Source organism: Odontesthes bonariensis, chromosome 3 (genome assembly GCF_027942865.1).
Source record: "Odontesthes bonariensis isolate fOdoBon6 chromosome 3, fOdoBon6.hap1, whole genome shotgun sequence".
In the NCBI taxonomy this organism is placed as follows: domain Eukaryota; kingdom Metazoa; phylum Chordata; class Actinopteri; order Atheriniformes; family Atherinopsidae; genus Odontesthes; species Odontesthes bonariensis.
Window position 1 is genome coordinate 25106034 of NC_134508.1, and position 26272 is coordinate 25132305.

Genomic DNA, 26272 nt, shown 5'->3' on the forward strand with positions numbered 1-26272 from the left:
GATCCAAATTCCTCAAGCCCACTAAGCATATGGCCAAATCCACCCGGGTTACAGGATGTGAGCAAAGCAGGCAACAATTTGTCTTTGGTCCTCTGGCAGTGTTTTTCAAGCTTTTTTAGTCACGACACCCCAGAATAAATAGGCTGCTGTTCCTGAGGTTCAAGAAACCCCCAGCACACAATGGACCCCTGGACGCCTGCTATATCTAGCGTTTGCCCCCCACAATATTCTGGGCAGGATGATAGAAGGTAGTAACTGATATCTGTAACAAATTGTTGTTTGGTCTTAGTGTGATGTTGTGAATAACAAAGGTAATTTTTGGTCCCAAGGATAATACTTTCCTCTGTCATCCGAAGACATTTTAGGGATGCACAGATCATGTATCTGCCCAATATCTCTATTGGCTAATTCACAGCTCGTTGACTGCAATCCGCCGATCAGCAAAGAGGGTTATAAACCGATGGCTGTAGCTGATGGTTATCTGATGTTGTGTTGACTTTGCCCTGAAACTGACAGGATTATCCTGCAGCTGCAGATTCAGCAAATATAAAAAAGGTGGACGCTTTATTCTGTATCACTGTATTTTTCAGAAGAAGGCCTTGTTGGGCCAATCAAGCACTAAAAAGTAATTGAAGGGGTGACAGTTAAACAGGTTAAAAGGGCTTTTGAAACAGTTATTTTTCCATACACAGGATTTGTCTCACGTGAAAGGTTATGGTAAAGGTTATTCCATGCATTTATGAGAAATAATTTGTGCTCGTTCAAAGATAGTGTGAGGAAGGGTTTAAATACTGTTTCATCATTTTTTTCAAACGCACATTTTATAGTGTCACTATTTGACAGAAAGAATAGCAAAAGCTGTCGGTATCAGCAATTTTCTGTTGGCCAAATAGTTGGCCAATTTTTAACTGTGGTATTAGTATCGTCTCATGTCACAATAAGAGTTAGAAACCTCTCCTCAGTCTAGTATATAATGTTGTTGTTTTTTTAACTTCAACTTATCCTCTATTTATTTTCTTATTCATTTAATCAGATTAAACCCCCTGGTGACCTCCAGATGATATATCTCGCGACACCTCTGAGTACCCTGACCCCTGGGTTCAGAATTAACGCTACTACTGGGTGCAGCTTTACCCCCAACCTAAAGGGGTCGACACTTCTACTTGCGGCGCCCTGTGTATATTATGAGCACAATACAACTCCAACTTCCGGACTGGAGTTTTCAAACAACACTAGCTAGCCAGCTAGCCGTTACACATTTTTGCTCAGGGATTTACGGCACATTTTGCTGAGAGTCGGTAAGATATATCTCGGAAAGCAAATATTTTTCTTCATTGTATCTTTTTTACCTATATGTTTTGGACGAAGTTTCGAATATATAACTTCCCTTGTTAGAAAAGTGGCAAATAGGCTAGGATAAAATGCTAACAGCCGTTCGCCCGTTTGCTTTGTCTCATATATCCTAGCGGTGCTAACCCGTTAAGTGCTTGTTCCTGTTTTAGACTGGTTATAAATGGGGCATTGACGGCTAACGTCCCATTTCAATTCAGTTATTCAGATTCAAGGGAAGGTTTGTATTTTTGTCCTTCATTTTTTAGGTAGCGGGCTAGTCTGTTTTTAAACCCAGTCAGCGATGTCAGCGAGCTCCAAGAGGAGACGAGCCACCTCTCCTTCCAGTAGTATCAGCGGAGGGGGAGACCTCGATGATACCTCCTCTTCGACTCCTGGAAGTGGCAGAAAAAGAAGAAGAATCTCCAATGTCCCTCCTGTGGATACGGTCAATGCACTTGTCTTATCATTATTATCATTATATGATTGATGTTCAGACAGCAAGGCTTTTGTGCATGATAAGATCTGCCCGTACTCCGTCTGCATTTAACTGCATTTTAACTTCTGAATTAGTGACCTTGTATTACTTTTGCCTTTCAGATTGCTGTATGTCATGAGCTGTTCAACGCTGTCAGGGACTTCAAGGATGATCATGGGAGGCAACTTTGTGAAGTTTTTCATCGGGTACCAAAGAGGAGGTATTGTTGCTGCGGTCATTCCTGATGGATAGCATGCACTACAGTTAACCTACAGGCAGCTGACCATCTTAAATTTCACTCTCTGCACTTTGAAATTGAAATGTAACTTTCTGACGCATAGGTAACTGTTACTAAGTAGCTCATAATATATTTATATAAGTTTACATTCATTTACAGATCAAGTAAAATAAAATATTAATATTAATTTTGATATTTTAAGTCATAAAAACTGTATAAAATTGTACACCTAGTCTGAAAATATCCAAACATTTAGCACAGAATTAAAACTGAATTGAATTAGTCGTAGAACAAGCAGCAATTATTCAGGTTGTGCAAAGTAATTCACAAGGTCAGGTAAAGTAAATCAAGTTGTTTTTACGAAGCAGTCAATATCTTTGAATCAAGAGCATGATCTTGAAAGCAACTGTGACAAAAAAGCTCACCTTAAAGGGACACTATGTAATTTCTTCCCCCATCTAGTGGTGCAATTTTATTTTGCAAAGTTGAATGAATTTGCTCTCTAGCGCCTCACGTTTTCAAATGTGCGCTGCAACTTCTTGAACTACGGCAAGCGGAATGTGTCAAGATTCAAGAAGCTATAGCTTCAGACTCAAGGTCCATACAAACAAAAAGAAATCAAGACACACAGTACAAAGGATTACATAACACACATACAACAACACTATGAATACAGATGACAGATAACATGTCAGATAACATAACATCTCCTTTGGTGTGCAAGCAATGCAATTAGTCATATTCCGGGAGTTACCGGAAGTGACGTCGACGCAGCGTTAGCATTAGCCTGCGTTAGCAATAGGAGCATTAGCAGCGGTAAATAAACTCCCGGTAAACTTACAAACTTTCTAATGCCTCGTTTTGTGAGTTAAGAGCCTATGTGTACTACGGCAGAAGTTTGGTAACAATCAATGCATTATTAGTGGGATCATTTACGAGATAAAATCTATTTAGCATTTTTTTTTTTTTTTTAAACTTTATTAGTAAATCAACAAAATAACAGTTTACAAATGTGAGCATAACGCCAAAAAGAAGATATCCAGGGGGAGCATAGGAATAATAATAAAAAGAAGAAGATGATGCACTTACAAAAAGAAAGCTAATGAACACAAAGACATATGTGCCAAGGAATAAAATCTATTTAGCATTAGCGGCTGTAATAAGCCATTTGGCGGAAATGACGTCACAATGACGTCATTTCTGCTTGTAGGCCTGGTGGGGAAATCGCGATTCGAAGTGCTTTATGTCCCTCTCGGCACTTCGTCGTTTTTCATAAACCGGAAGGACATGGCAGCCTCCATAGAGCTTACCTGCTCTATGTAGATACAGACAAGTTATTCTTCACTCAGGAGGATAAGTGAGATTTTTGACAGAGATCATTTTACACCAATGAGGACTAACTTATGAATGAATATGTTGATTTGAGCTAATAAATGACTTAATTTATTACATAGTGTCCCTTTAATATTCATACAGTATGAGCAGAATCTGTTTCTCAAGGGAATACCCATCTGCCTAAGGGCGAGCTTGTGGAGAGAAGAGATGTAAAGTGAATCTCGCTTTTCAGACAAGACGACATGTAAACGTTCTGTGTGACATATAATTGGGAGTGGAATAAATGGACAGATCCAGCATTCAGAGTAGCTATTATAGAAGACCTTAGATTGGATATGGTATGCTCGTTTGCTCGCTGTTTTTACAGATTACTAAACTAAACCATGCTAACAGCGATGGTCATAGAGGTGAATACGCTGGCTTCAAATTTTAATGTAATATGTAGAAGAACAGAGGAGAATATTGTGCATTCAGATGTATTTGGTAATTAAGGTTGTGTGAAGTCAAGTGTGTTTGGACTGTTGGTGAAATCAGAAACTGCAGATTACAAACGATCTGCTGCAAGGCCATATAGTGCTGGAAACTACATATTTTCAGATCGGCAACAAGCAGCTCCAGAGAAAAGGCACAAACAAAAGAGTTGATGATGTTCAAGTAAAAGGCCATAAACTTCAGTGTAACGGTCAGAAATTCAGTCAAAAAGTCTAAAAAAAAATTGTGTGGAAAGTGAGCAAAATACACAAAATTTCATTAAGGAGAATACAACGATGTCTTCTATTCTTTGTTTGTTTTCAGGAATCAGCCAGATTATTATGAAGTGGTTTCCCAGCCGATCGACATGACAAAAATTCAGTACAAACTGAAGTCAGAAGAATATAATGATGTGGAGCAGCTTACTGCAGATTTTCAGCTCATGTTCAACAATGCCAGATCTTTCTACAAGGTAGAGAGAAAAGAACATTTCTATGTTTGCCTTTTCCAACAGCAGCCTGTATGTATTTCTGGTTTGTACAAAACTTTAAGACTTTTATGACGGTAGTTGCACACTTTTTATTGTCACTGCTATGATTTTGTCAGATGGCACTGTTACTTTTTTTTCCTAATGTAATTGATAACTTGTCTACATGATATACATTGTAGAAGGACATTGATTGTTTCAACTTCACTTAAAAATGTAATTACTACCCTCTAGGCTCCACATTCTGCGACCAACCTTATTTGAATCCTTTTTCTCTTTATGTTCAATTATTCAGAGTGACCGACAGGAGTATCAGGCAGCATGCAAGCTTTGGGAAGTATATTTGCAAACGAGGAATGAATTTGTTCAGCCCGGAGATGGAGATGAGGATGATGATGATGGGGATGACTTGATGGATACTCCGGGAATGTCAGCTGACGATGAGGTAACCTCTAGTATTCCGTATGCTTATTCAATGAAAGGTTTCACTCCATAAACCCATATGTTTTTCTTTTAGACATCAGCTGGCACTTTGAAGGAAGTGCTGGAGCAACTTTTGGAGGCAATAGTATCCCACTCCGATCCCTCAGGGCGACCAGTCAGTGACCTGTTCCAGAAACTGCCTTCCAAAGTGGTAATCTTTCCAGACTTTAATTAATGCAAAATAAATTGTCACACATCACAAACACTGTGTAACACATTACATAAGCTTCATCTTGCTAATAAAATTATTCATATTTGTACTATTTCAAGATAGATTGGTACTGAGAAGTCCCAGCTTTTGGAATTGTATTCAGTCACTCAACAACACTGTTCCGTAATTCACATGTTTTCTTTTTTTCCCAGCAATACCCAGACTACTATGCCGTTATAAAGGAGCCTATAGATCTGAGAACAATCGCTCTGAGAATACAGGTAATTAGTTCACTGCATTACTGTTTGCTATTGTGCATTGTTGAGAAAAAAAGCTGTTTCAGAGCTACTTTACCTCCTCTAAGCAGCACCACTTTATTTTATTTCTATAGACTGGATACTATAAAACTGTCAATGCTATGGCAAAGGACATTGACCTGATGGCCAAAAATGCCAAAACATACAACGAACCAGGATCTCAGGTTTTCAAGGTGTTATTATTATTATTTCTATTGTTATTATTATCACCATGCACCTTTTTCTCTATAATTCAACAACTTAACGCCCCCGATATCGACTGTTCTCTTATTGTACAGGATGCAAACACCATAAAGAAAGTCTTCATTCAGCGTAAGACTGAACTTGAACATGCAGAGCCCACTAAATCAAGTCTTCGCATCAGGTACTTTTCACTTGTTGCATGTTTTAAATGTATCCTCTTCATCTTAAAGAGAGAGAAAAAAAGCCACTGAATTATTCCCAGACAGAAAGGGGATTCTTTCAAGATATGTTTTGTGTCACTACTCAGAAATCGCAGATCTGGACAGGGGGACAGGCTTTCTGGTGTCAGCGTAGCTCTTCAGTATGGCTCGGAGAGTGAGGATGACCCCGTCCTTTCAGGTAGATTTCTGTCACTTTTGTAGCAGAAAAACTGTGTTTGTGTTGTTGATAGTAAAAAATAGATAAATAAATTGACAATCTCTATGTTTGCAGGCTCTGTGTGCTACGATGAGGGAGAGTCAGAAGCTGAAAGTCAGAGTTCAAGTATGGAGATGAGCAACCCAATCTTCCAACTGTATGAAGCTGTGAGGGGTGCCAGGAATAACCAGGGTCAGGTCTTCTCTGAACCTTTTCAGCAACTGCCCTCTCGCAGGGAATATCCTGACTACTATCAGCACATAAAACAGCCCATCTCTCTGCAACAAATCAGGTAAGGAACGGCCATCAATGCCTGTGTGGTGTAAAGGCACATTTAAAATGAATTTTATTTCCCCTCAACTAACCAATTCTACAAGAACTTCAGATGCTTAAATGCATTTTTCTTTTCATTTTTAGGGCAAAGATGAAGAATGGCGAGTATGACAGCGTGGAACAGATGGACACTGACCTCAACTTAATGTTTGAGAATGCTAAGCGCTACAACATGCCCAATTCAAGCATTTACAAACGGGCTTTCAGGCTTCAGCAGATCATGCAGGTGATGACTTGTGAAACATTCTTTGGTAAAACTCCACAACCAGAGCAGGAGAAAGACGAAGATAGATAGCAGCGGACAGATTGGGAGTTACATATTTCTTTCTGTGTTCTGTATAGGCCAAAAAGAGGGAACTTCTGAGAAGAGACGATGAAGATGGTGACAGCATTTTGTCATCTGATGCAGGGAGTGTCAAGAGGAAAAGGTTTGAAAAATGTCAACTATTTTAAGCTAAATAAGTCTTATTTGCATTGTTGCTATAAATTATACATAATTTTCTGTGTGTTTACCAACAACGCACTCTTTATTTTGTGCAACTTTGAGGTATTTATGATTTTCAATAAGTGTGTATTTCCTATGCTATTAGTTCTTATTCTGCTTCCTTTTTTTTGTCCAGCCACAAGAAAAATGTCAAAAAGAACCGAATGAAAGCCCTATACGCTGCTGTGATTGAGGCCAGGGAAGTAGGCACCAGTCGACGTCTCTGTGATCTTTTTATGGTTAAACCATCCAAGAAGGACTACCCGGACTACTATAAAGTCATCCTCGAACCGATGGACCTGAAAGCCATCGAGCACAACATTCGCATTGAACGCTATGCCACGGAGGAGGCTTTAATGGAAGACATGAGGTTAATGTTCCGTAACGCCCGGCATTACAACGAGGAGGGATCTCAGGTCTGCATTATCGCTCCTCTGATAATGGAATATAAAACTTTCAGTTTTTTCCTACTTTCACATTAATACTACTGTTATGAAAAGAGAAATCCTTCTGACACCCAAATGTTTGGCCTCTGTAGGTATATAATGATGCTGACGTTTTGGAGAAGCTACTGAAAGACAAGCGCAGGGAGTTGGGACCTTCAGCTGAGGAGGAGGATGTCGGATCGCCTAAACTGAAATTAAGTCAGTTTTATCAGTTTTTGTGCTTCATTTTTATTTTATTTTTTTAACCTCATTGTTACCCTTTTTATGTGTATACTGACTTGCAGAAGTCGGTATACACATAAAGTGCAGTAATAAGCATTTTGTTACAGATTTTTCTCTAAAAGTCTCTAAAAAATATTTCTGAAGTTGATCTTGAGAAGTATCGCTGTTTGACAGTAGTGACTGCAATTCTAAGATGATAGTCAGCCTTTTATTTTCATTTTGGTTCATTTTCCAATTGATTGTTTGCATTTTTGCTGAGGTGCATTTTCTGAGCACATTCAGGACCCCAAAAGGCAAAAAACGCCTTTTTTAAAATTTAATCATGAATATTTTCCTTTAAAAAAAACATCAGCCAAAACTTTGCCTTTACGCATTAAAATGGCAAATATGAAAATAATGACCAGCTGGATGACCTGATAATCGGGTTATGGTACATTTCAGCGAGCCTCTGGTTTACTTCTGCCAGCAAGACCTATACAGCATCTCATGACTCTGCTCTCTGTCCCACGTTTTCTTTTTGTCTAGTTTAGCATTATCTTGTTTGTGCTGTATTGAGTGCTTTCTATTCGCTGTTCTCATCTTTGCCGTGTCTTGATTTTGCTCAGTCTTTAATTAACTTTTGTATTTTTAGGAAAGAGCGGTGTTTCTCCAAAGAAGTCCAAATACCTCACCCCTCTTCAGCAGAGGTTAAATGAGCTCTATGATGCGGTGCGAAACTTCACTGACCGCCGAGGTCGCCGCTTAAGTACGATCTTCCTTCGTTTGCCCTCTCGTGCCGAGTTGCCGGACTACTACGCTACTATCAAGAAACCCATTGAAATGGAACGTCTGCGAAGCCACATGGCAGCAGGCCGCTACCAAGATGTTGATGCCCTGGTGGAGGACTTTGCTCTCATGTTCAACAATGCCTGCATATACAATGAGCCAGAGTCTCTGATCTATCGAGATGCTCTAGTGTTGCATCGAGTGTTACTGGAGACACGAAAGCAGCAGGAGGGAGGGGAGGACTTTGGACCTCCAGCTGTGGGATCTCTGGTGCGAGAGCTTATCAGAAACCTGTTTGTGTCTGTAATGGGCCACCAAGATGAAGAGGGCCGATGCTACAGTGACTCGCTGGCTGAGATTCCTGCCGTTGAGCCCGCTGCCCCGGAAAAGCCACCAATCAACTTTGACATCATCAGGATGAATGTGGAGCGTGGTCGTTACAGAAGACTGGATGTCTTCCAGGAGCACATGTTTGAAGTGCTAGAGAAGGCAAGGAGGCTGCACAGGTATGACAGCCCTTTTGAAAATGGTATCTGCACAGTTTTACTGTAAAAGCTTTGGGCTTTATCAAATAAAGTCCAGAAAGATTTTATGTCCACAAACGAGCATCTGAGCTTTTACAATGGATGTATAATACGAGTATAAATTGTACTGTTATTACCTTCATTTGTCTTATTTACACCAGTAGAGCTTTAAATTAAACAGATGCTCAGTGCAGACATGATGACAAGTGAGCACTGTCTTAATGTTTTTTTTTTTTATTTTGGAGAGGGGGTGTAGAATAGTAATATCTTTATGAATTTAACAGTGTCTTCCCCTTTTCACATTGAAACAGAAATTTAAGAAACATCCTCTCACCAAACATTTAGTTTTATGCATTGCTGTGTGTTTAACGGTAAAACTGCTTTGTGTTTTTTCATACTTTTAATTAATTGACTCTGTGTGCCCAGTTTCACTTTGCTTATATTTGAAGCTAAAAAGGATCCACATGAGGTTTCACGTGCTGTCTTTTTTTTGAATTTGCAGGACAGACTCGGAGGTGTTTGAGGATGCAGTGGAGTTGCAACAATTTTTCATTAAGATACGCGATGAGCTATGTAAAAATGGAGAGATCCTACTTTCTTCTGCGCTCAACTACTCAGTGAAACACCTGCACAGCGACATAGACCAAGAAAAGAGGGAGAAAATTCCCAAGGAGATTGAGGAAGATAAACAAAAAACGGAGGAGGAGGAAAATAAAGGTTTGCGAGCTTTTGCATGACAAGCAGGTGTGAATAATATTAAATATGTTGTCAAAGTGTTCATTTGAACTCTTTATATGCTGTTTCTTTCATAAAGAGGATGGAAAAGCAGAGGATCTGCCAGGAGAGGCATGGCAGTCGGAGTCGGAGTCTGACTCACAGCGTGTGTACAGTCAGAAGTGCAGCTTTGAAAACAGTACATACCACGTTGGAGACTTTGTCTATGTGGAGCCATCAGAACCAAACCTGAAGCCTCATATTGTTTGTATTGAACGTCTCTGGGAGGATGAAGCAGGTAAGTTTTTTTTTTTTTTTTAATAGTTATACTAGACACATATGCTATCTAATAAACAGCATGTGCCATTAATCAACCACCTCATTATTTTTCTTTTTTTTCTTGCGTTTATCTTATAACAATGCTTATGACATTGTTTACAAATTATCCTCCAAAATGTCATCTTTATAAAGGTGAGAAGTGGCTTTACGGCTGCTGGTTCTACAGACCCAGCGAAACCTTCCACTTGGCCACTCGCAAGTTTCTGGAAAAAGAGGTCTTCAAGGGCGACTACTACAACAAAGTGTCCATCAGTAAGGTTTTGGGCAAATGTGTGGTCATCTTTGTGAAGGTAAGACCCTCACCCCCTAAATTGACTACTTATGATGAATGGTTAGATTTGATTTAACACAAGAATTTCAATCTAATTTTGACCTTTTTTTTTATGGTTCACATAGGATTATTTCAAAATGCAACCTGAGGGATTCAGAGCTGAGGACGTCTATATTTGTGAGTCCCGCTATACTGCCAGGAACAAGTCCTTCAAAAAGATCAAGATTTGGGCCATGCCAGAGAGTTCTGTGAAGTTAGTACCTCGGGAGGTGCCTCTTCCTGTGGTCCGCGTTGCCTCTATGTTTGCCAAACCCGACCAAGAAAAATTGGCGATGTCATACGGAGAAAGTGGCAGTTTTGTGGACAAGGTAAGGTGAAGCCATCTCTTCTAAAGTTTGAACACCACATTACACAATAATTTGTGGGTTTTTGTACTTTTTCTTTTGAATGAATTGAAATGATCAAACATAGTTTATCTCATCTCAAATGAAAGTAACTTTGAGCTTCATGTGACTCTTTGTAAGCCTTTTAGTTTCATTTCAGTGGAAACTGGGGTATTTTAGCAGCAAAAAATGGGACTTAAGCCAGACAAACAGTTGTGCTGATGACAAACCACACTATCAAGCTATCTTTGGCATCATCTCGTAAGGCCTGCAAAAATCAGGAACTAGCTCTCAAGTCAAGCTCAGTGTAAAGGAGAAACCTGTAGTCCAGCTTTGAACTGACAGGGGAGAAAAAATCCAGAGTGGATTGTTGCCAAGCACAAACATTCTCATTTGGCCTGTACTACAGGGGGTTAATTAACTTTGGTAACACGCGTGTCTCAACACGGAGCTGGCTGACAGCAGACTACTGCTTTCCAAGTTTAAAAGATTGTCACACTACGAACACCTGAGTCTTGTGTTTGCATGTTAATCCATTTAGGAGAGAGAGGATGTCCCTGTGGAGATGAGTGGAGCTGAGCCTGGCTGCCAGTACTACGAACAGTTACGCTACAACAACGTGTGGTATAAACTGGGTGACTGTGTTAACATCCAGTCACATGGTCTGTCAAAACCACGGGTTGCCAGGTTGGTGATAGTACATTTTGTTTTTAAATAAGAACGAAACTCACAATTAAATTGGGTCTAAAATGATGTTATTAACATGGCTCCTCTGGCTGGGCTGCAGGTTAGAAAAGCTGTGGGTGCATAATGGAGCTGCCCTCTTCTTTGGACCCATCTTCATTCATCCTGAGGAAACGGAGCACGAACCCACAAAGATGTTCTACAAGAAAGAAGTGTTTCTGAGTCATCTGGAGGAGACTTTGCCCATGACTTGTGTTATAGGTACTTTGAGAGTTTCCTCAAACTTCTCTTCACACTAGTTTACTCTTCCATGTCAAGCATTTAAAGCAGTTAATAGTAGTTTTTTTTTTTTTTTTTTTTGGCAGTTAGACCAGCTTGTTGTGACTTTAAACCATTTTTAGACAGGAGAAACGTAACATTAATGGCTTCATTCTGTTCGTTCTGTTAAAATCATGGCAATCAGTACTCTGATATCGATCACTTAATTGGTAATGATTAATGAGTTCCAGTCCTCATTCTTCACTCAGACATGCCTGTGAAGGTAACTGAAGGAGCCATGGCGCACATATACTTGCCATTCACGTCATATTGGACATAAATGGGAGGGTATAATATAAAAGTATTCATAGACTCAGTTTTATGAGGCTTGTGTTGACAATGATGATATATATATTACATCTGACCTAAAAAGATTGCCTTCACAATATGTTATGGAGAATCACAAGGGATAGGGTAGGTCACTCATAACACTGACATGTTCGGTTGGCACCGGATTAATGAAAAGTAGTGCATGTCTGAAGGTGGCTATAGGAATGGCTTATACCATGATACAAAGTCTTGACACAAGGAGAATAGTGTAGCACGGCTCTGTTAGATGGTACCATAGTCCCTCATCTCTAAATTCACTCATTATTGTATATAAACCAAATGGTAAAAATGACATTGTTATTTTACATGGTTTTTGTGACATGAATCTGACATTTCTTGGCTTTGATCAGTAACATCATGAGTCTTGCAACAGTTGCCTGGCAACTGCTGAGAGTCAAGAAATGATCCAATATAAAACCTCCATAAATTGGAAAAAGTGCTTTCCCCAGAATGCTAAATTATTTCTCTGAATCGTCAGTTTTTAGATTTAGATTTAGATTCAGGCCTTGTTTTTTTTTTTTTTTTTTTTTTTTTTTTTAAACAAGCTTTCCTCTGCCTGTCTGCCTTCTAGGCAAATGTACGGTGTCCTCCTTTAAGGACTACGTGTCATGCAGACAGACCGAGTATTCAGAAGACGATGTCCTGCTGTGTGAGAGCCGCTACATTGAGACGGAGAAGCAGATGAAAAAGTTCAAGGGTCTGAAACGCTTCTCATACTCTTCCAAAGTGGTAGAGGATGAGGTCTTTTATTTCAGGTTCGTGAGTTGAACTGACTCCTTGCTTTAATTAATTACTGAACCACTTGCATCCCAGTCTGAGTTTATCTTTTAATGTGTTCTGTGATCTTTTGTAGGAAATTGATGGTGCCACAGAAGGAAGCCTCGCCCTTCTTGGACAAGAAGATAGACGAGCTTGAGGTTAAACTGGCAGACATAGAAGACGCTGATGATGATTTGGAAGACATGGATGATGATGAAGAGGCTCCAGCGACTCCTTCTTTGCCTCAGATGCAAACCCCTCTTACAAACGACATGGAAGTCATGCCATACACACCTTCACAGGTATTCATCCATCTTACTTCAGTTGGCCTAAAGCCATCAAACCCACATCTTACAGGGATTCAAGCACCGCTGCTTATATTAATATTCATGTTTTTTTTTTGTTTTTCATCAAGGCAACTCCTAAAATCAAGGGCTTGTCAAAGAAGGAAGGAGCCAAGAGGAAGATCAACATGAGCGGCTACATCCTGTTCAGCAGTGAAATGCGAGCAGTCATCAAAGCTCGACACCCCGATTTCTCTTTTGGGGAGCTGAGTCGACTAGTCGGCACAGAGTGGAGGAACCTTGAAGCTTCCAAGAAAGCGGAGTATGAAGGTGAAATGCAACGATCCGCGCGACGAAACGTCGATTTGGTTTTAGCTGAACTGAAGTCAACTAGAAAATTACTTTTGTGTGTTTCAGAGCGCGCAGCCAAAATAGTGGAACAGCAAGAACGGGATAGACCACCCCAGAAGCAAGCTTCCCCTAGAGCAGGTACCCCTGTAGGGGCACTGATGGGGCTGGTGCCTTCGCCTAGCACTATGGGAATGATAAACCAGACCATGACACCTGTGTCAGGTAACCCCTCTCAGAGACAGCACGAGTGTTTGACAACAAGGGAGCAGGAAAATGAGGCCGGGCTGTTAAGAACCGTAATCTTCTCATTTTCTAACTATCTTAAACATATTTACCTTAAAGCCACATTTTGAAAGCATTTTTTTCTTCTTTTGCTGCTGTTTTATATTTTATGTTTATAGCTGCATTATCATTAGCTTCATATCTGATATTGCACGACATTGACTGCATGTATAATTTTTAACTTTGAATGCTTCATTACCCCCCCCTTCCCTAAATTTTCATTTAACTTACATGCTTGTTTTGCTAACATTTTCAACCATTTATATTGTTTGCCCCTTTCACACACTGAGCCCCAGGTATTACCAGTGTTTTGCCATTCAGAGCGGGTTTCAGTTTACAGCAAAACAACAAAAGGATCATGTCTGTTATTCTAATACACAGAGGATGCAGGGTTATTTGTGTTTTGTGTCTGCATAGCTGGCAAGAGAAACGAATCCCAAATAATCAATTTGAAGCAAATCAAAGATTGGTCAAACATATAGTTGGTGAGTCTGTAAAACTCAGAATTTCATACACCTAATGACATCAGAACTGCCAATGAAAATGAACCTTTTGGCTAACTCGGGTACATTTTCATGAAAAAAGGAGGGCAAAAAAATCTTTGAAGTGCCTTGAGAGGACATTTGTTATGATTGCCTGACAATTTTCATGACGGCTGTCATGACAACACGTAAATGACAACAAACGTGTGTTTAAGGTACATGTGTGAAAGGAGCCACTGTGTGTTGCAGTAGTGCATGTCGTTTTTAGAGTCAGCTGCATGGAACTTATGCATGGATGTGTTGTGCTCTCCTCGACCTCTTCCTGAAGGCATGATGGGAGCTTACGGCCCACCTTACATGCCCATGCAGGGCCCCCATGAGGGTTTGCTGAGTGTGGCCCCAATGCCACCTCACCCTGCAGGGGGTCCTCACCTGCTTCCTCACCATCTCCAGCAAGGTATGCCTGGATACCCTGGCATGCCTCATCAGGGTAAGGGCCACTGTCCTAGCCACACCCGCTCAGTCACATCCAATCGTGTCTCTCCTGCTGGAGGGGTTTACCTGGTCCACAGGCTGCACAGCCTGAGCTCCTCACTGAGCAGTCAAAGCTCTATGGTTTCAAACAATCTAGCAAAGTGTACTCACATTCTTCACTTAGAACAGAATCCACATTCACATATGTAATGCATGTGAAAACTGTTACCAAATAACTAACATTCAACTGATATTCATTGTCTAACATTTTCAGAAGTTGTGTAAGTTTTAACATAAAGCAAACTAGCATAAGTTGGTTTTAGCTATTCCATAAATGCACACAAGCTATAAATCTTTTCCTTTCACAGGTATGATGGGTGCTGGTATGAATGGAATGGCAGGAAGTCCTGCTCAAGGAAACTTTATACAACAGGTGTGTACAAAGCCACAAATTATTATTATTTTTTTTCATCAGATGAAACTTTATCTTTAATAAAGCAGGACTAAGTGAAATGGAAGCACATCATTACAAATGATCTACTTTAATTCAGGACTGAAATCATCTACATGCTTCTTTGACAACATTTTTGTTAATTGCTTAATTTTTAGCCTGGGATGTTCAGTCCAGGACAACTTGCTCCTCCACCATATCCAGGACAGGGCCAGTTGGGACAGCCCTCTCATTTGCAACCCACCACTCCCATGTTCGTGGCACCTCCACCAAAAACGCAGAGGGTGCTCCACTCCGAGGCTTACCTGAAGTACATTGAAGGATTAAATTCAGAAACTGGCACCATCAGCAAGTGGGACCAAATGCTCAAAGGTAGTATGACGCAGTTCTTTAATGTTTTCTTTCCAACTTCCTAATAGGCGAATGTCTGTATTTTTGAATAAACACTAAATCTGATCAGAGGATTGTTTGTCTATCATAAATTTCAACATTATGAAAGGTATTTAGTCATGTATTGTTTTTGCATTTTTTGGAAAAGCAGTGATGTATGTTTCTACTCACAAATTGAACATTATTTGCCTTTTTAATGAAAAATGCTGTTCCCACATCAGCTCAAAGGCGAGATGCTCACCTAACCAAAGAGCAAGAAAGTCGGCTTCCAGCTCACTGGCTGAAGAGCAAAGGAGCCCACACCACCATGGTGGACGCATTGTGGCGCTTGCGGGACTTGATGTTTCGAGACTCTCTGAACATCTATCAGGCTTACAACCTCTAACCTGTTGGACAGAACCATTCACCTCAGTAAAGTGTTCTTTTCCTCAAGTTGCGGAGTTTAAGAGGGGTAGACCATAGAAGCAATATTTTACAGTGAATCATGATCAATTTTATATTTATTAGCTTATGTAATGAGCTTGATAGTTGTGTGTGTGTGTGTGTGTGTGTGTGAGGGAGGGGGACTGTTCTTTTTTTTTTTTTTTTTTTCTTACACTATTTGCATTGATAGTTGTTGCTGAACCTGTGATTTTTTTTTTTTTTTTTTTTTTTTTTTTTTTAACTTTTTTTTTTCTTTTTTTTACTTAATAACAATGCAGCCAAAATAAAATTCTGAATACCTTGTTCAGACTGTGTTTTGCTTTTAAACCACATTACTCTCAACATTTGTTTTACACTGAACGCTTAGCAAAGAGCAACACCGTTTCAAATAAAAACAAAATAAAATACAAACCTATTACTGCTACGATATTTATTTTGGAATTAATGTTGGAAGTACTTCCTCCTCTGATGTCACTTCCGGAAGATAGTCCAGACCGTGCCATTCTCTTTAGTGTTTGCCCTGTCCTCCCAATGTTCACCTCCTCACCGCCCGCATTTTGATATAAATTAACATACACTAAGTCTTGAAATAGGCCGCTAACAAAAGCAAGCGACATTAAACCAACGTATCTTATGGATTAACTAATAACTGAACAAAGGAGCGACGAGGTGAGGCTTACTTTGTGCAGACTTCTCAGGGTTAGCTAGCGAGCTAGCGATTTAACTGACTCCTCTCAGACTTGCCGGGAAAATAACATGAAACGTGTCTTTGACCAGCCAAATAAACTAGTGTCAAGCATTGTCTATCATGAGTTATGCTCTTATCTCCACGATGATGCACTTTTGACAGTATTGGTTTATCTTCTATTATTTTTTTGCAAAGGTTATTGCATGTCTGCCACTGTAGTGAGAAAGCTAGTCGGCTAACGTCCTGAGGGGTAGTCCGTATTGGCAACCGGCGGCCTGGTTTCATCACTAACCACTGTTTTTATGTACTGGCATTAATGTCTTTTACACACATATATGGTCTAATCGATTGGAAATATAAAAGTGTAGTGATATACAAAATGCTTCCAGTTTTTTTTTTTTTTAAACGATTATTATCAGGGTTTGAGTCGGCATATTAACTGGCATACCACTTGTTTCTTGCTGTAGCACAAGCAAATGTTTAAATTACATTTTGTCAACGACCATTTAACACTCAGCAACTCGAGGCGTGTTAAAGTCGATATATGCCAACTTTGTGGTATATTAGAGACCAGAGATTCATAAGGGCTCAGCAGCACCCACCCAGACAACAAACCAAGCACCACGACGGAAATAATAATTCGGTAGATGATAATAATAAACACTTACAACATACGACTACGTTTTATAATCAGGAGTATTTTTTATTTTTCAACCTGAGCAGTGAAAGTAGCCACCCGCAAGGTTATATTGTCTTATCTTTTTTTAATTTAAAATTTTTTTTTTTTTTTTTATTAAAACAAAAATGCAAGCTGGTAATGACGAGGGAAAAACAAAGCTCAGCAAGGTTAAAAAGAAAATAGAAGTTAGCAGAAATTGACAGAAAGATTGTCCATCGATGGGGTCAGGTGGTGAAAAGCTTCAGTCATGAAAACTGCCCGGTTGACTGGTGCATCAGTGGGTAAAATAGCCAAAGCATTCACAACAATAGGAAATAGTTTGTGGCAGCAAATGCGTTGTGGTTGACAGTGCACTTTCGATGACTGCTTTGCACACATAGTGTTGTAATGTGCCAGGAATGAGACATCTGCAGTTTTCTTTTTGGGTTTTAAAGAGTGTTTTTAGCTGGAGTGACCCGCTGTCAGAAAGAACCGTGTATCAACGTCTGCATGAGAAGGGATGATGGGCTGTAATGCACGAGCCCCCCTCTTACAAAATGGGTGCACACATACCACAGGCGATGCTCTACACTGTAGAGTCTACAGTGGTGTGAAAGGAAGTGATGTGGTTACTAGAGTCACCCTTAACGTTCTCAACTAGTCGGCGTGTGCACGTATTACGTCTTTGACCTTACCAGATCTGATGGTTCTGTTGTGCTGCAGGTGCCATTTAATTTTGCTGTCATGTTTTTTCCAACTAAAAGCTAAAACAAAGTAGACCAGAGTGAATGTCTTCATGCAATGTTGAAACACTTTCTATTTAGCATTTTCTATGATGACAGTGCCCACTAACCTTGTTAGTTCTTTGTTTTCTTTTGGAAAACATAGCCTATACTTGGCAGGTAATTGGATTATTTATCACATCATCATGAAGGGAGCCAGTTGGGTGAATGGCACAGCCTTCTGTGTTCTTGCCTTTCTTTCGGCAAAGAACTAGGAATTGAGAAGAGCAGAAGGGATAAAACTGTCTCCTGCTTAGTGATAGAGCGAATGCAGAAGAGAAATCCATAAAGATAAGAAATAAGTGCACAAAAGTAAGATACAGAATGAGCATGAAAAAGTAACCATGCAAAACATACTACTTAATTTCTTCTTTATTAAATGTTTGTAAAACAAAGGCTTGAACAACCACAGTTATTCCACAGTGACCAGTAATTTGTTCCAACAAATGCTATGAACATCCACTCTTACCTCCTCAGTTGATGAGCTAACTGTTTTTTGACCTTACAATTGACTTGTTGCCAGTATAGGACACAAATATAGGACAACTTGGCTCAGAAACAGATAGCTTGGAACGTGGCAAGATTCTTTCTCTTTAGATTGTAGTCTGACAGATTATGTGGGAATCTAGCTGTCTCACAAAGTCTAATGGACCCATCCACTGGGAATGAGACGTTACTGAATAGATTAAGTATGACAGTTTAGTGAATCATGGACACAATGGCCTTTTCGAGTCACCAGATCTCAAGCACTGTCAGCCATAATCACATCACTAATGAAGGAATATAAATTGGTTGAGTGGGGTTCCACCCCTCCGGTAGAGTCCTGCAGACTTTTAGCCTTAACGCAAAGGTACAGGGATGTTGTATCGGTGAGACATGATGGCACGGGACCAGTTTGATGTTTTTTCTTCCGTCTGTAGTTGCCTGTTGTCAACAAGCGGAGTGACCCGCACTACAAGCAAATTGTTGTTAATTCTCAAGTTTATGTTGTTTATGTTTATGCATTTCGCAGACGCTTTTATCAAAAGCGACTTACAAATGAGGATATAACATTACAGCAAACTGTATACTGTAGGCACTGCTAGACGAAAGGTTGTAAAAAGATAAAGGGGCCCCCAGAGTTACAGAAGACTTGACATAAGGCTTAGAGAGCTTAGCAGGAGCATTTGTTTAAGTTCTTTTGTTTCATGAAACACATAACAACATATTTTAGCCCAGGCTTTCTGCACTGCACCTGATACCTTTGTGTGTGTGTGTGTGCAGTACATGAGTTCTTCCCATCTCTGCTTGTTTTTTTTTTTCTCCCACAGCTCAGGCCAATGCAGTGAGGTCAGCTGGAAATCAACTTGTTGTGTGTTTATTTGACAGGCATATGATAGGCATCTATTTCAGGGCAGCACTCTGTTGAATGTTGGGTGCTTCAGTGCCTGTGATTATGATTTTTATTGTTTTTTCCCCGTGAAAAAGGATGAGTTTATGATTATGTATTTTTCTCAACATACAGACGGTGCCATGTCTTACTTTCTATTTCTCTCTCTTTCCAGGCAGAGCTTAAATTCAGACCTCTTCAATCCACAGTCCCTCCCACGCTGTAAATTTCTTAGTTTGACCTCAGCCTACTAAGCTCGACGAACGAGGATGTCTCAACTCCAGTTTCAGTGTCCAGCTAGCCCCATGCCTGCTGCCTCTGCCCCCATGCAGATGGGGCAGCCGCAGCCAGGCTACAGCATCCCTTGTGCAACAGGCGCTCTACCATCAGAGAGTGCCAGCCAGCCCATCAGGAGCTCCGCCCTCCCAGCAGGCTCAGCCACTCCTTATAATACCACCACAGGTGAGTTTTAGTTTGTCTGCTTTGGGTGTATTGTGTCAGGACTGCACATCTGTATTTTCAAACCTCTTTCAGCTTATTATGCTTTGATTTCAAAGCTCTGAGTCTTTGGGTCTCTGTGCAGTCTTTTCTGATCGTATTTGTGACCATGTTTGACGGTGAGTCTTGTCTCGTTTCAGTATCTAACATGGCAAACCCTAAAGAGAAGACCTCTATGTGTTTGGTGAATGAGTTAGCCCGTTTCAACAAGATCCAACCTGAGTATAAGCTGCTTTCTGAGCAAGGACCAGCTCACTCCAAGGTATGCCGAGTTCCATTCACACTGTTGACCTGATCTTGTGTCAAGTTTTTTCCTCATGAGAGAGAATATATTTCAGATTTTCTCAGTGAGACTCACACTTGGAGATCAGCATTGGGAGGCAGAGGGCACCAGTATCAAGAAAGCCCAGCATTCCGCTGCTGCGTCTGCCCTCGCCGAGACGACACTCCCCAAACCCACCGTCAGGATGCTCCGTAACACAGGCAAGAACCCAGGTGGGCTGTTCCCACTGGCTCTGTCGGAGTCACGCTCTGATTTTTCACCGAGCAAAGACAAGAATGAATGCAAGAGCAATTTGATTTTGGACGTTTGTCTTTTTGTCTTATAGCAGATGGCATCACACATACCATGGAGTTGAATGCACTTTGTATGAAGCTTGGCAAAAAGCCTATGTATAAACCCATCGACCCATACCCGGTGGTGAGACCACCAAACTTCAATTACAATGTCCGGGCACCAGGGCCTTACCAGCGCTCTATGCAACAGTGAGTTTAAATTACTTGGAAATGGCAAGAGAGAGCTTCTTTTTTTTTTTTTTTTGCTTCTGTTTTGCCCATTGTTTTTAAGAGGAAAAAAGTTTACTCTGTCATGTGTCCAGGTACTACTATCCATTTCCTCCAGTGGGACCAATGATATACCATATGGAGCTTTCCATCGGAGGCCAGCAGTTTATTGGGAAGGGCCGCACGCGGCAGTTGGCCAAACACGACGCTGCTGCCAAGGCCTTGAAAGTCCTGCAGAAGGAGCCGATACTGCTACAGTTGCCAATGGTAAAAACAAAAAAAGAATAAATAAAAAGAAGTGTACACTCAGCATTAAATAGTGCTAGATGATGTTTAATGTTGTCTTCAACAGATGAATGGCGAGCCCGAGGAGGAGAACCTGAACAAATCGGAGATCAGTCAAGTGTTTGAAATTGCTCTTAAACGAAATCTACCTGTCAACTTTGAGGTTTGGATGCATTTATGTTACCATCCGAGAAATTGATATGTAGGAATGTGTCAGTGATATTCATTGACATGTGAGGAATAGGCATGAATTAACCTTGTATTTGGTTTGGTGACATAAATAGAAGGCTGTTGGTTTTTCCAGGTTTTAAAGGAAGAGGGCCCTCCACACATGAAGAGCTTTGTTGTTCGTGTTGCTGTTGGGGAGTTTATGGGAGAGGGCGAGGGGAAAAGTAAAAAGATTGCCAAGAAGCTGGCGGCAGCAGCGGTGCTGGGAGAGTTGAAGAGGCTACCCCATATACCCAATGTGGAAAAGACCCTGCCACGCATCAAAAAGAAAACCAAATCCATCATTAAGGTAGTGGAACTTTTGAACTGGAGTTGGGATTAGTCAGAACAGAACATAATGCCCTTAATTAAAGATTAATCCATCATTGCCAACAGCTGCAGACCAGCCCAGAGTATGGCCAGGGGATGAATCCCATTAGCCGCTTGGCTCAGATCCAGCAGGCCAAGAAGGAGAAGGAGCCGGAGTACAACATGGTGACAGAAAGAGGTTTACCCCGGCGCAGAGAGTTTGTAATGCAGGTAAGTGCAGACGAGGCATGCTGGCAGCAAGACTTACACAGTGTCCATCTCTGTTGTTATTTTTGTGTGCGAGTGTGCCATTCATCTCTTTCATCTGTGTATTCTGGTACAGGTGACAGTGTGTGGCCAGTGTGCGGAGGGAATGGGACCCAGTAAGAAGGTGGCCAAGAGGAATGCAGCCGAGAAAATGTTGGAACTCTTGGGATATAAAGTGCCTCAGCCTCAGCCTCCCAAACCGGCACTCAAAACTGATGAAAAGGTATCGCTGAATGGTTGTCAACCAAATGAAAGTTTTATGTGCATCACGTGACAGCCCTGATGTGCTTATTATTTTTATTTAGACCCCAGTGAAAAAGCCTGGTGACGGACGCAAAGTGACCTTCTTCGAACCTGGCTCTGTGGAGGAGGTGGCATTGGGTAAATCTCAGTTGAAATGGTCTCTGCTGGATGACCACACTGAGAACATGCTCTTACCAGTGTTGTTGTGCCATCAGGTTCCAAGGAGGAGGACTTCCGCCTGCCTTATCTGAGCCACCAACAGCTGCCTGCAGGTATCCTCCCCATGGTGCCAGAGGTGGCTCAAGCAGTCGGAGCCTGTCCAGGATCTCACGCTAAGGACTACAATCGAGCCATGCCCAACCCAGGCAAGGCCACAATCACTGCCATGATCGCCAACGAGCTGCTTTATGCTGGGGCGTCGTTGACTGCTGAGACTATCCTAAAGAACAAAAATAACCTGAACCAGCTGCCCCACGGACCCCTCACCAGGCCCTCGGAACAGCTCAGCTATCTTGCATGTGTGCAGTGTCTGCAGGTAATCGGCAGTGTATTCACCTGTCATGGACTCGGTTAGCCCAGATGTGTGCAAGCATTTTTGTTTGTGGTTGATACAGTTGATTTCTGTATGTACTTTACCTGCAGGTGGAATACAAGGATTTTCCCAAAAACAATAAGAATGAGTTTGTGTCGCTGATCAACTGCTCCTCCCAGCCACCACTCATCAGCCATGGGATTGGAAAAGATGTCGAATCCTGTCACGATATGGTCAGTATTCAGTGGGAAAAACACCCCAAAAGCTCTCCTTCTGGTTTAAGAGATTTTTGACATCCAGGGTGCATCTGTCAAATCTTCCATTCTAACCCATTCAGACTGAGGCTTCATTTAACAACAGCCCTCTTAAAACCTGAGTGTTTTTCTGTAAAGCTCAAAACTGCCCACTAGAAACGTTTGATTTTTCAGCCTCTGAAGAAGTGAAAATCATTTAAGAGGTCAGACCTCTCGCTTTCATTGTAAATGACTTTCTTTGCCCACATGTGTATTGATCGTTTTTTCATAATTACAATGGTGAGTCTTGGAAATGTTGCTACGACGTATGATTCGCTCCAGGTTTAAAGGGTAAAGTGACACATTTGTCAGTGCAGCCCATGATGGGTTAAGGGACATTGAGTCCTCGCTACATTACCAAAGGAGTAACATTTCACACTGAAGCAGGCACAGCCCGAGCTTGAAAAGAATCTTTATTGCTTTTGTTACAAAATTACGAACTGATCATCATCCAGATAGCAGAACGTGTTTTGTTACGATGAAGTTGTTATCTCGGCATAACAAAACCAGTTTTCTCATGAAGACTTATTTTGTTATCATAAGAAAACAAAAGGGTTTCCTCTCGTGGTTCTCAGACAACAGGAGTGCAGTGCCGGCACCCATACATAGCATCCTGATAACCGTAGGAACTGATTTATAACGAAAATGGCAAATGCGGTTGGTATGTTGTCCTTTGCAGTTATCGTTAGGCTCCGTTTGAGCAGCGAAATGGAAGGTAGCCGATCCTCTAATCTTTTCCCCACAGTAAGAACACACCGTCTTCTCTAATGACGGCAGCAAACAAACCTATAAGGATATGCCTTGACTTTCAGTTATAGATTCTCCCTAACAGTCACGAAGTGAAAGCTGAAGTCTGTGGCAATGAAATGACATTGTTTTCTCATGATTGTTATAAGATAACCCAGTACCTTATCTCTGGTAAACTAGTTCTGTTTTCTAGAAATGGGCCGTCAGTTTATGTCGTCTCAAGAAAGGAAAAGGACAGCCTCTTAAGATACCGGGAGAAGTGAATCAGTCACTGCCAGAACAAGATTTGTTATCTCAACATGACATGATAAACTCAAGATAATGGCATTATGATTAGCAACTGCAAACAGCTCTCAGCTTTACAGTGGCAAGAGATACAAGGTAGAGGTGTCTGCAGAACAAATGCGGACGTTTTATCTATCAAGGTCTGGGTTTTTCAATCCCAAGAGATGATTATCTAATTAAACTTGCATGTGCTGCTGAGGTAGTTATTCCTACTCGCTGAGATCCCCTCTTTTTGTTTTAGGTGACGAGTGACGAATCTAGAGACTTTTAGGACAAACCTGTGCTACTTTATAGACAAGAGAGTTGCTAGTTATAGGGGGGAGCAAACACTTTCTGTCACTTCTAACTTAATGAGTGGTCATGGTATGTGTAAGTGCACCCGAAATGACAGCACGGGCGTGTCTATTAACGATCTTATTGGAGCAGAGCAGATGCCATGCTGTAAAATACATAATCATAATGGACTGTTATTCGGCCTTCATTTGGTTTTCGTTTTGCCATCTGACAGCAGAAACAGACAAAAATGTGAATAAAAACAGCTCTCTGTGGAATTCGACTGCAATAAGCTGTAGTGTACGTCAATATAGGAGAGTAGGAGAGACTTTGGCTACATTCCACTTGAAATAGCTGACGACTGTACAGCTGCCACGTCATGCAGCTGCTAGCATATTGAGATGCTAACAGACTTTGTCCTTACGCAGCAGAACATCTTTGCTGCATAGCTGCATTACTGCTGGCTACCAGTCAAATTTGTGACAGAACAAGAGGACAGCTTTAGAAAAAGCTTCACAATCCAATTTTCCAGTAGGAACTGTTTCCCGTGCTGTGAAGTTACTGGAAAGAAAGACTAATCGTGTCTTTCGAATGAAAAACCCTCCCTTAGGTTGAAAAACGCCCACTTTTGCCGCCTCCTTACTGAAAAATGCCTCTTTTGAATTGCATCTGGAAAATTAAGTTGAGGATGTTTTGGATTTACGAGGAGTTCACAGGCAGTTAATGGAAAACGAAAAAACTGGTCAAAGTTGCCGACAAACAATTGGCTGTGCTTGATTCCTAATGGCAGCAGGGAAAGCCTCCGGGAGTTCTGTTTCTCAGTAGCAACTTTGGTACAAGACAGGCTTTCTGGAAGAAAAGTGTTTCTCAGAACATCGGAATAATACATGCTGATCTTAACCTCTACAGGCTGCGCTGAATATACTGAAGTTACTCTCTGAGTTGGACCAGCAGTTAAATGAAAGGACAGGAAACGGACCAGCTGGGTAAGCTGTGAGGAAACGCCGCCTACTTTTATTGATTTAGTTTTTTTTTTTTTTTTTTTAATGATAAAATCTTCCAGGAGACTAATAAGCTAATTGAGTGCTGTGCCAAGAAACATTAGTCTGCGTGAGGAGAGTCAAACCCCAGCTTCATGTATATTTCTCTTGTTGCTTGGAATAAAGAAATTCACCAGTTTTATAGAAACAAATGCTCACTGGTCTTTAGGAGTACTATTACAGTGCTGTGCTAAAGTCTTGAGCTACCCCTAATTTATTTCTATTTTGAAGGAGAATAGGAAATGGGTGCAGCGATTTATTGACACGTGCAAACGTAAATGGAAATACACTGCGTAAGGCAGCCTGAACCCTCTTTGACAAACACTCCCGGCATTTCTTTTAGTTTTTTTTTTCTGTGGAATAGCTCTCCAGGCTGCTTGGATGTTGGCTGTCTTTTGTCATCTGTGGCGGATCAACCAAAGTGACACTAAATGTGACTTGTTTTCCTCAGGTGTGGCAAGCAGGAAATCGAAGGTGACTCACACCTCAAACAGGCTAACTCAAGCACATTGGCACAGACGCTGGACGGCACAGCTTAGATCAGGTTTGGCTGTCTGTAAAAGCACTTGAGAAAAAAAAACTCAATACACTGTGTTCTCGGTCTGTTTTAGAGGACTATAAGAAGCTTCGGTCACTGTAGGCTCTGAACCATCACTGTTCATATTCATTGTTATGAAGTGTTCACAGTTAAACAAGATTGATAGGAACAAATAGGCTCTTCTCCTTGATGTTGTTTAATTGTACACATTATTTATTTTTTCTTTTGCTTTGTAGAAACCGTAGCTGCATCCTAGACAACAAGTTTGGGGTTGTACTTGGTAACAAAAAAAAAAAAAAAAAAGAAGTAATTTACTGTGAACTCTTATTTTCTCTTGGTTAGAACATGTTTCTTTTTTTGTGAGACCCACCATATCTTGTTTTTAAGTGTTTTGTGTTTTATCCCCTGCTTAGGTAGTCCATTGAGAAGAGATCTTCTTAAAATTTTGGCCTCATCTTTGTCTAGGGTGCAGCTGGCAAACCTCTGTTGATTTTCCTAAAGTAATGTGATGTTATCGCTGCTGTTCATGGCAGGGATCCCTTTCCTTCCTCATGTCGACATCCCTTCTCTCCCCTCCTTATGGTAATTAAACTTTGGTGCTTACGGGCACAAAGCTAAACTTCATCTCTCTCTCTTTTTTTCCTCATCTGATATGATGATTCAGACGACCGCATTATAGAGGTATTCAATAGTGATTCAGGTGCATACTGAGGTTTTGTCACTCTTTCCAATCCAGACAAACTGCTGCTTTTTGGTCCATAATGCAAACCCTTCAGCGGTTTACTCAGAGAGCCACATTATTACACCACTTTATATGTCTGTTCCAACACCGGCTTCATCTAATTTGAAACTGAAGCTTAATTTAATCTTCTGTCAA

The 26272-nt window shown here is 40.9% G+C and overlaps 2 protein-coding genes across 5 annotated transcripts; both read left to right on the forward strand.

Annotated features, from left to right (window-relative positions):
• The first annotated feature begins 1215 nt into the window (after positions 1–1215).
• pbrm1l (polybromo 1, like) lies at positions 1216–15968 on the forward strand. Its single transcript, XM_075461204.1, has 30 exons — positions 1216–1298; positions 1599–1777; positions 1930–2027; positions 4176–4323; positions 4634–4783; positions 4856–4972; positions 5185–5253; positions 5364–5462; positions 5568–5653; positions 5780–5871; positions 5965–6181; positions 6307–6448; positions 6565–6650; positions 6843–7122; positions 7245–7350; positions 8006–8645; positions 9166–9380; positions 9478–9675; positions 9849–10006; positions 10113–10355; positions 10912–11057; positions 11158–11315; positions 12274–12457; positions 12556–12763; positions 12877–13075; positions 13163–13318; positions 14189–14350; positions 14703–14767; positions 14944–15157; positions 15397–15968. Exons 2-30 carry the CDS (start codon positions 1634–1636, stop codon positions 15558–15560), a joined length of 4944 nt encoding a protein of 1647 aa, XP_075317319.1. The 5' UTR covers positions 1216–1298; positions 1599–1633; the 3' UTR covers positions 15561–15968.
• Positions 15969–16081: 113 nt separating this feature from the next.
• On the forward strand, positions 16082–26014 carry stau1 (staufen double-stranded RNA binding protein 1). 4 transcript variants are annotated; one of them, XM_075461205.1, is made up of 15 exons: positions 16082–16267; positions 19271–19557; positions 19734–19855; positions 19932–20088; positions 20202–20358; positions 20472–20643; positions 20729–20824; positions 20966–21178; positions 21265–21408; positions 21521–21667; positions 21750–21825; positions 21903–22216; positions 22324–22452; positions 24727–24803; positions 25309–26014. In XM_075461205.1, exons 2-15 carry the CDS (start codon positions 19365–19367, stop codon positions 25394–25396), a joined length of 2085 nt encoding a protein of 694 aa, XP_075317320.1. In that variant the 5' UTR covers positions 16082–16267; positions 19271–19364; the 3' UTR covers positions 25397–26014. The 4 variants fall into 4 exon arrangements, with proteins under 4 accessions (XP_075317320.1, XP_075317321.1, XP_075317322.1 ...); XM_075461206.1 differs by having other exon boundaries at positions 20205–20358; XM_075461207.1 differs by having other exon boundaries at positions 19932–20076.
• The last annotated feature ends 258 nt before the right edge of the window (positions 26015–26272 follow it).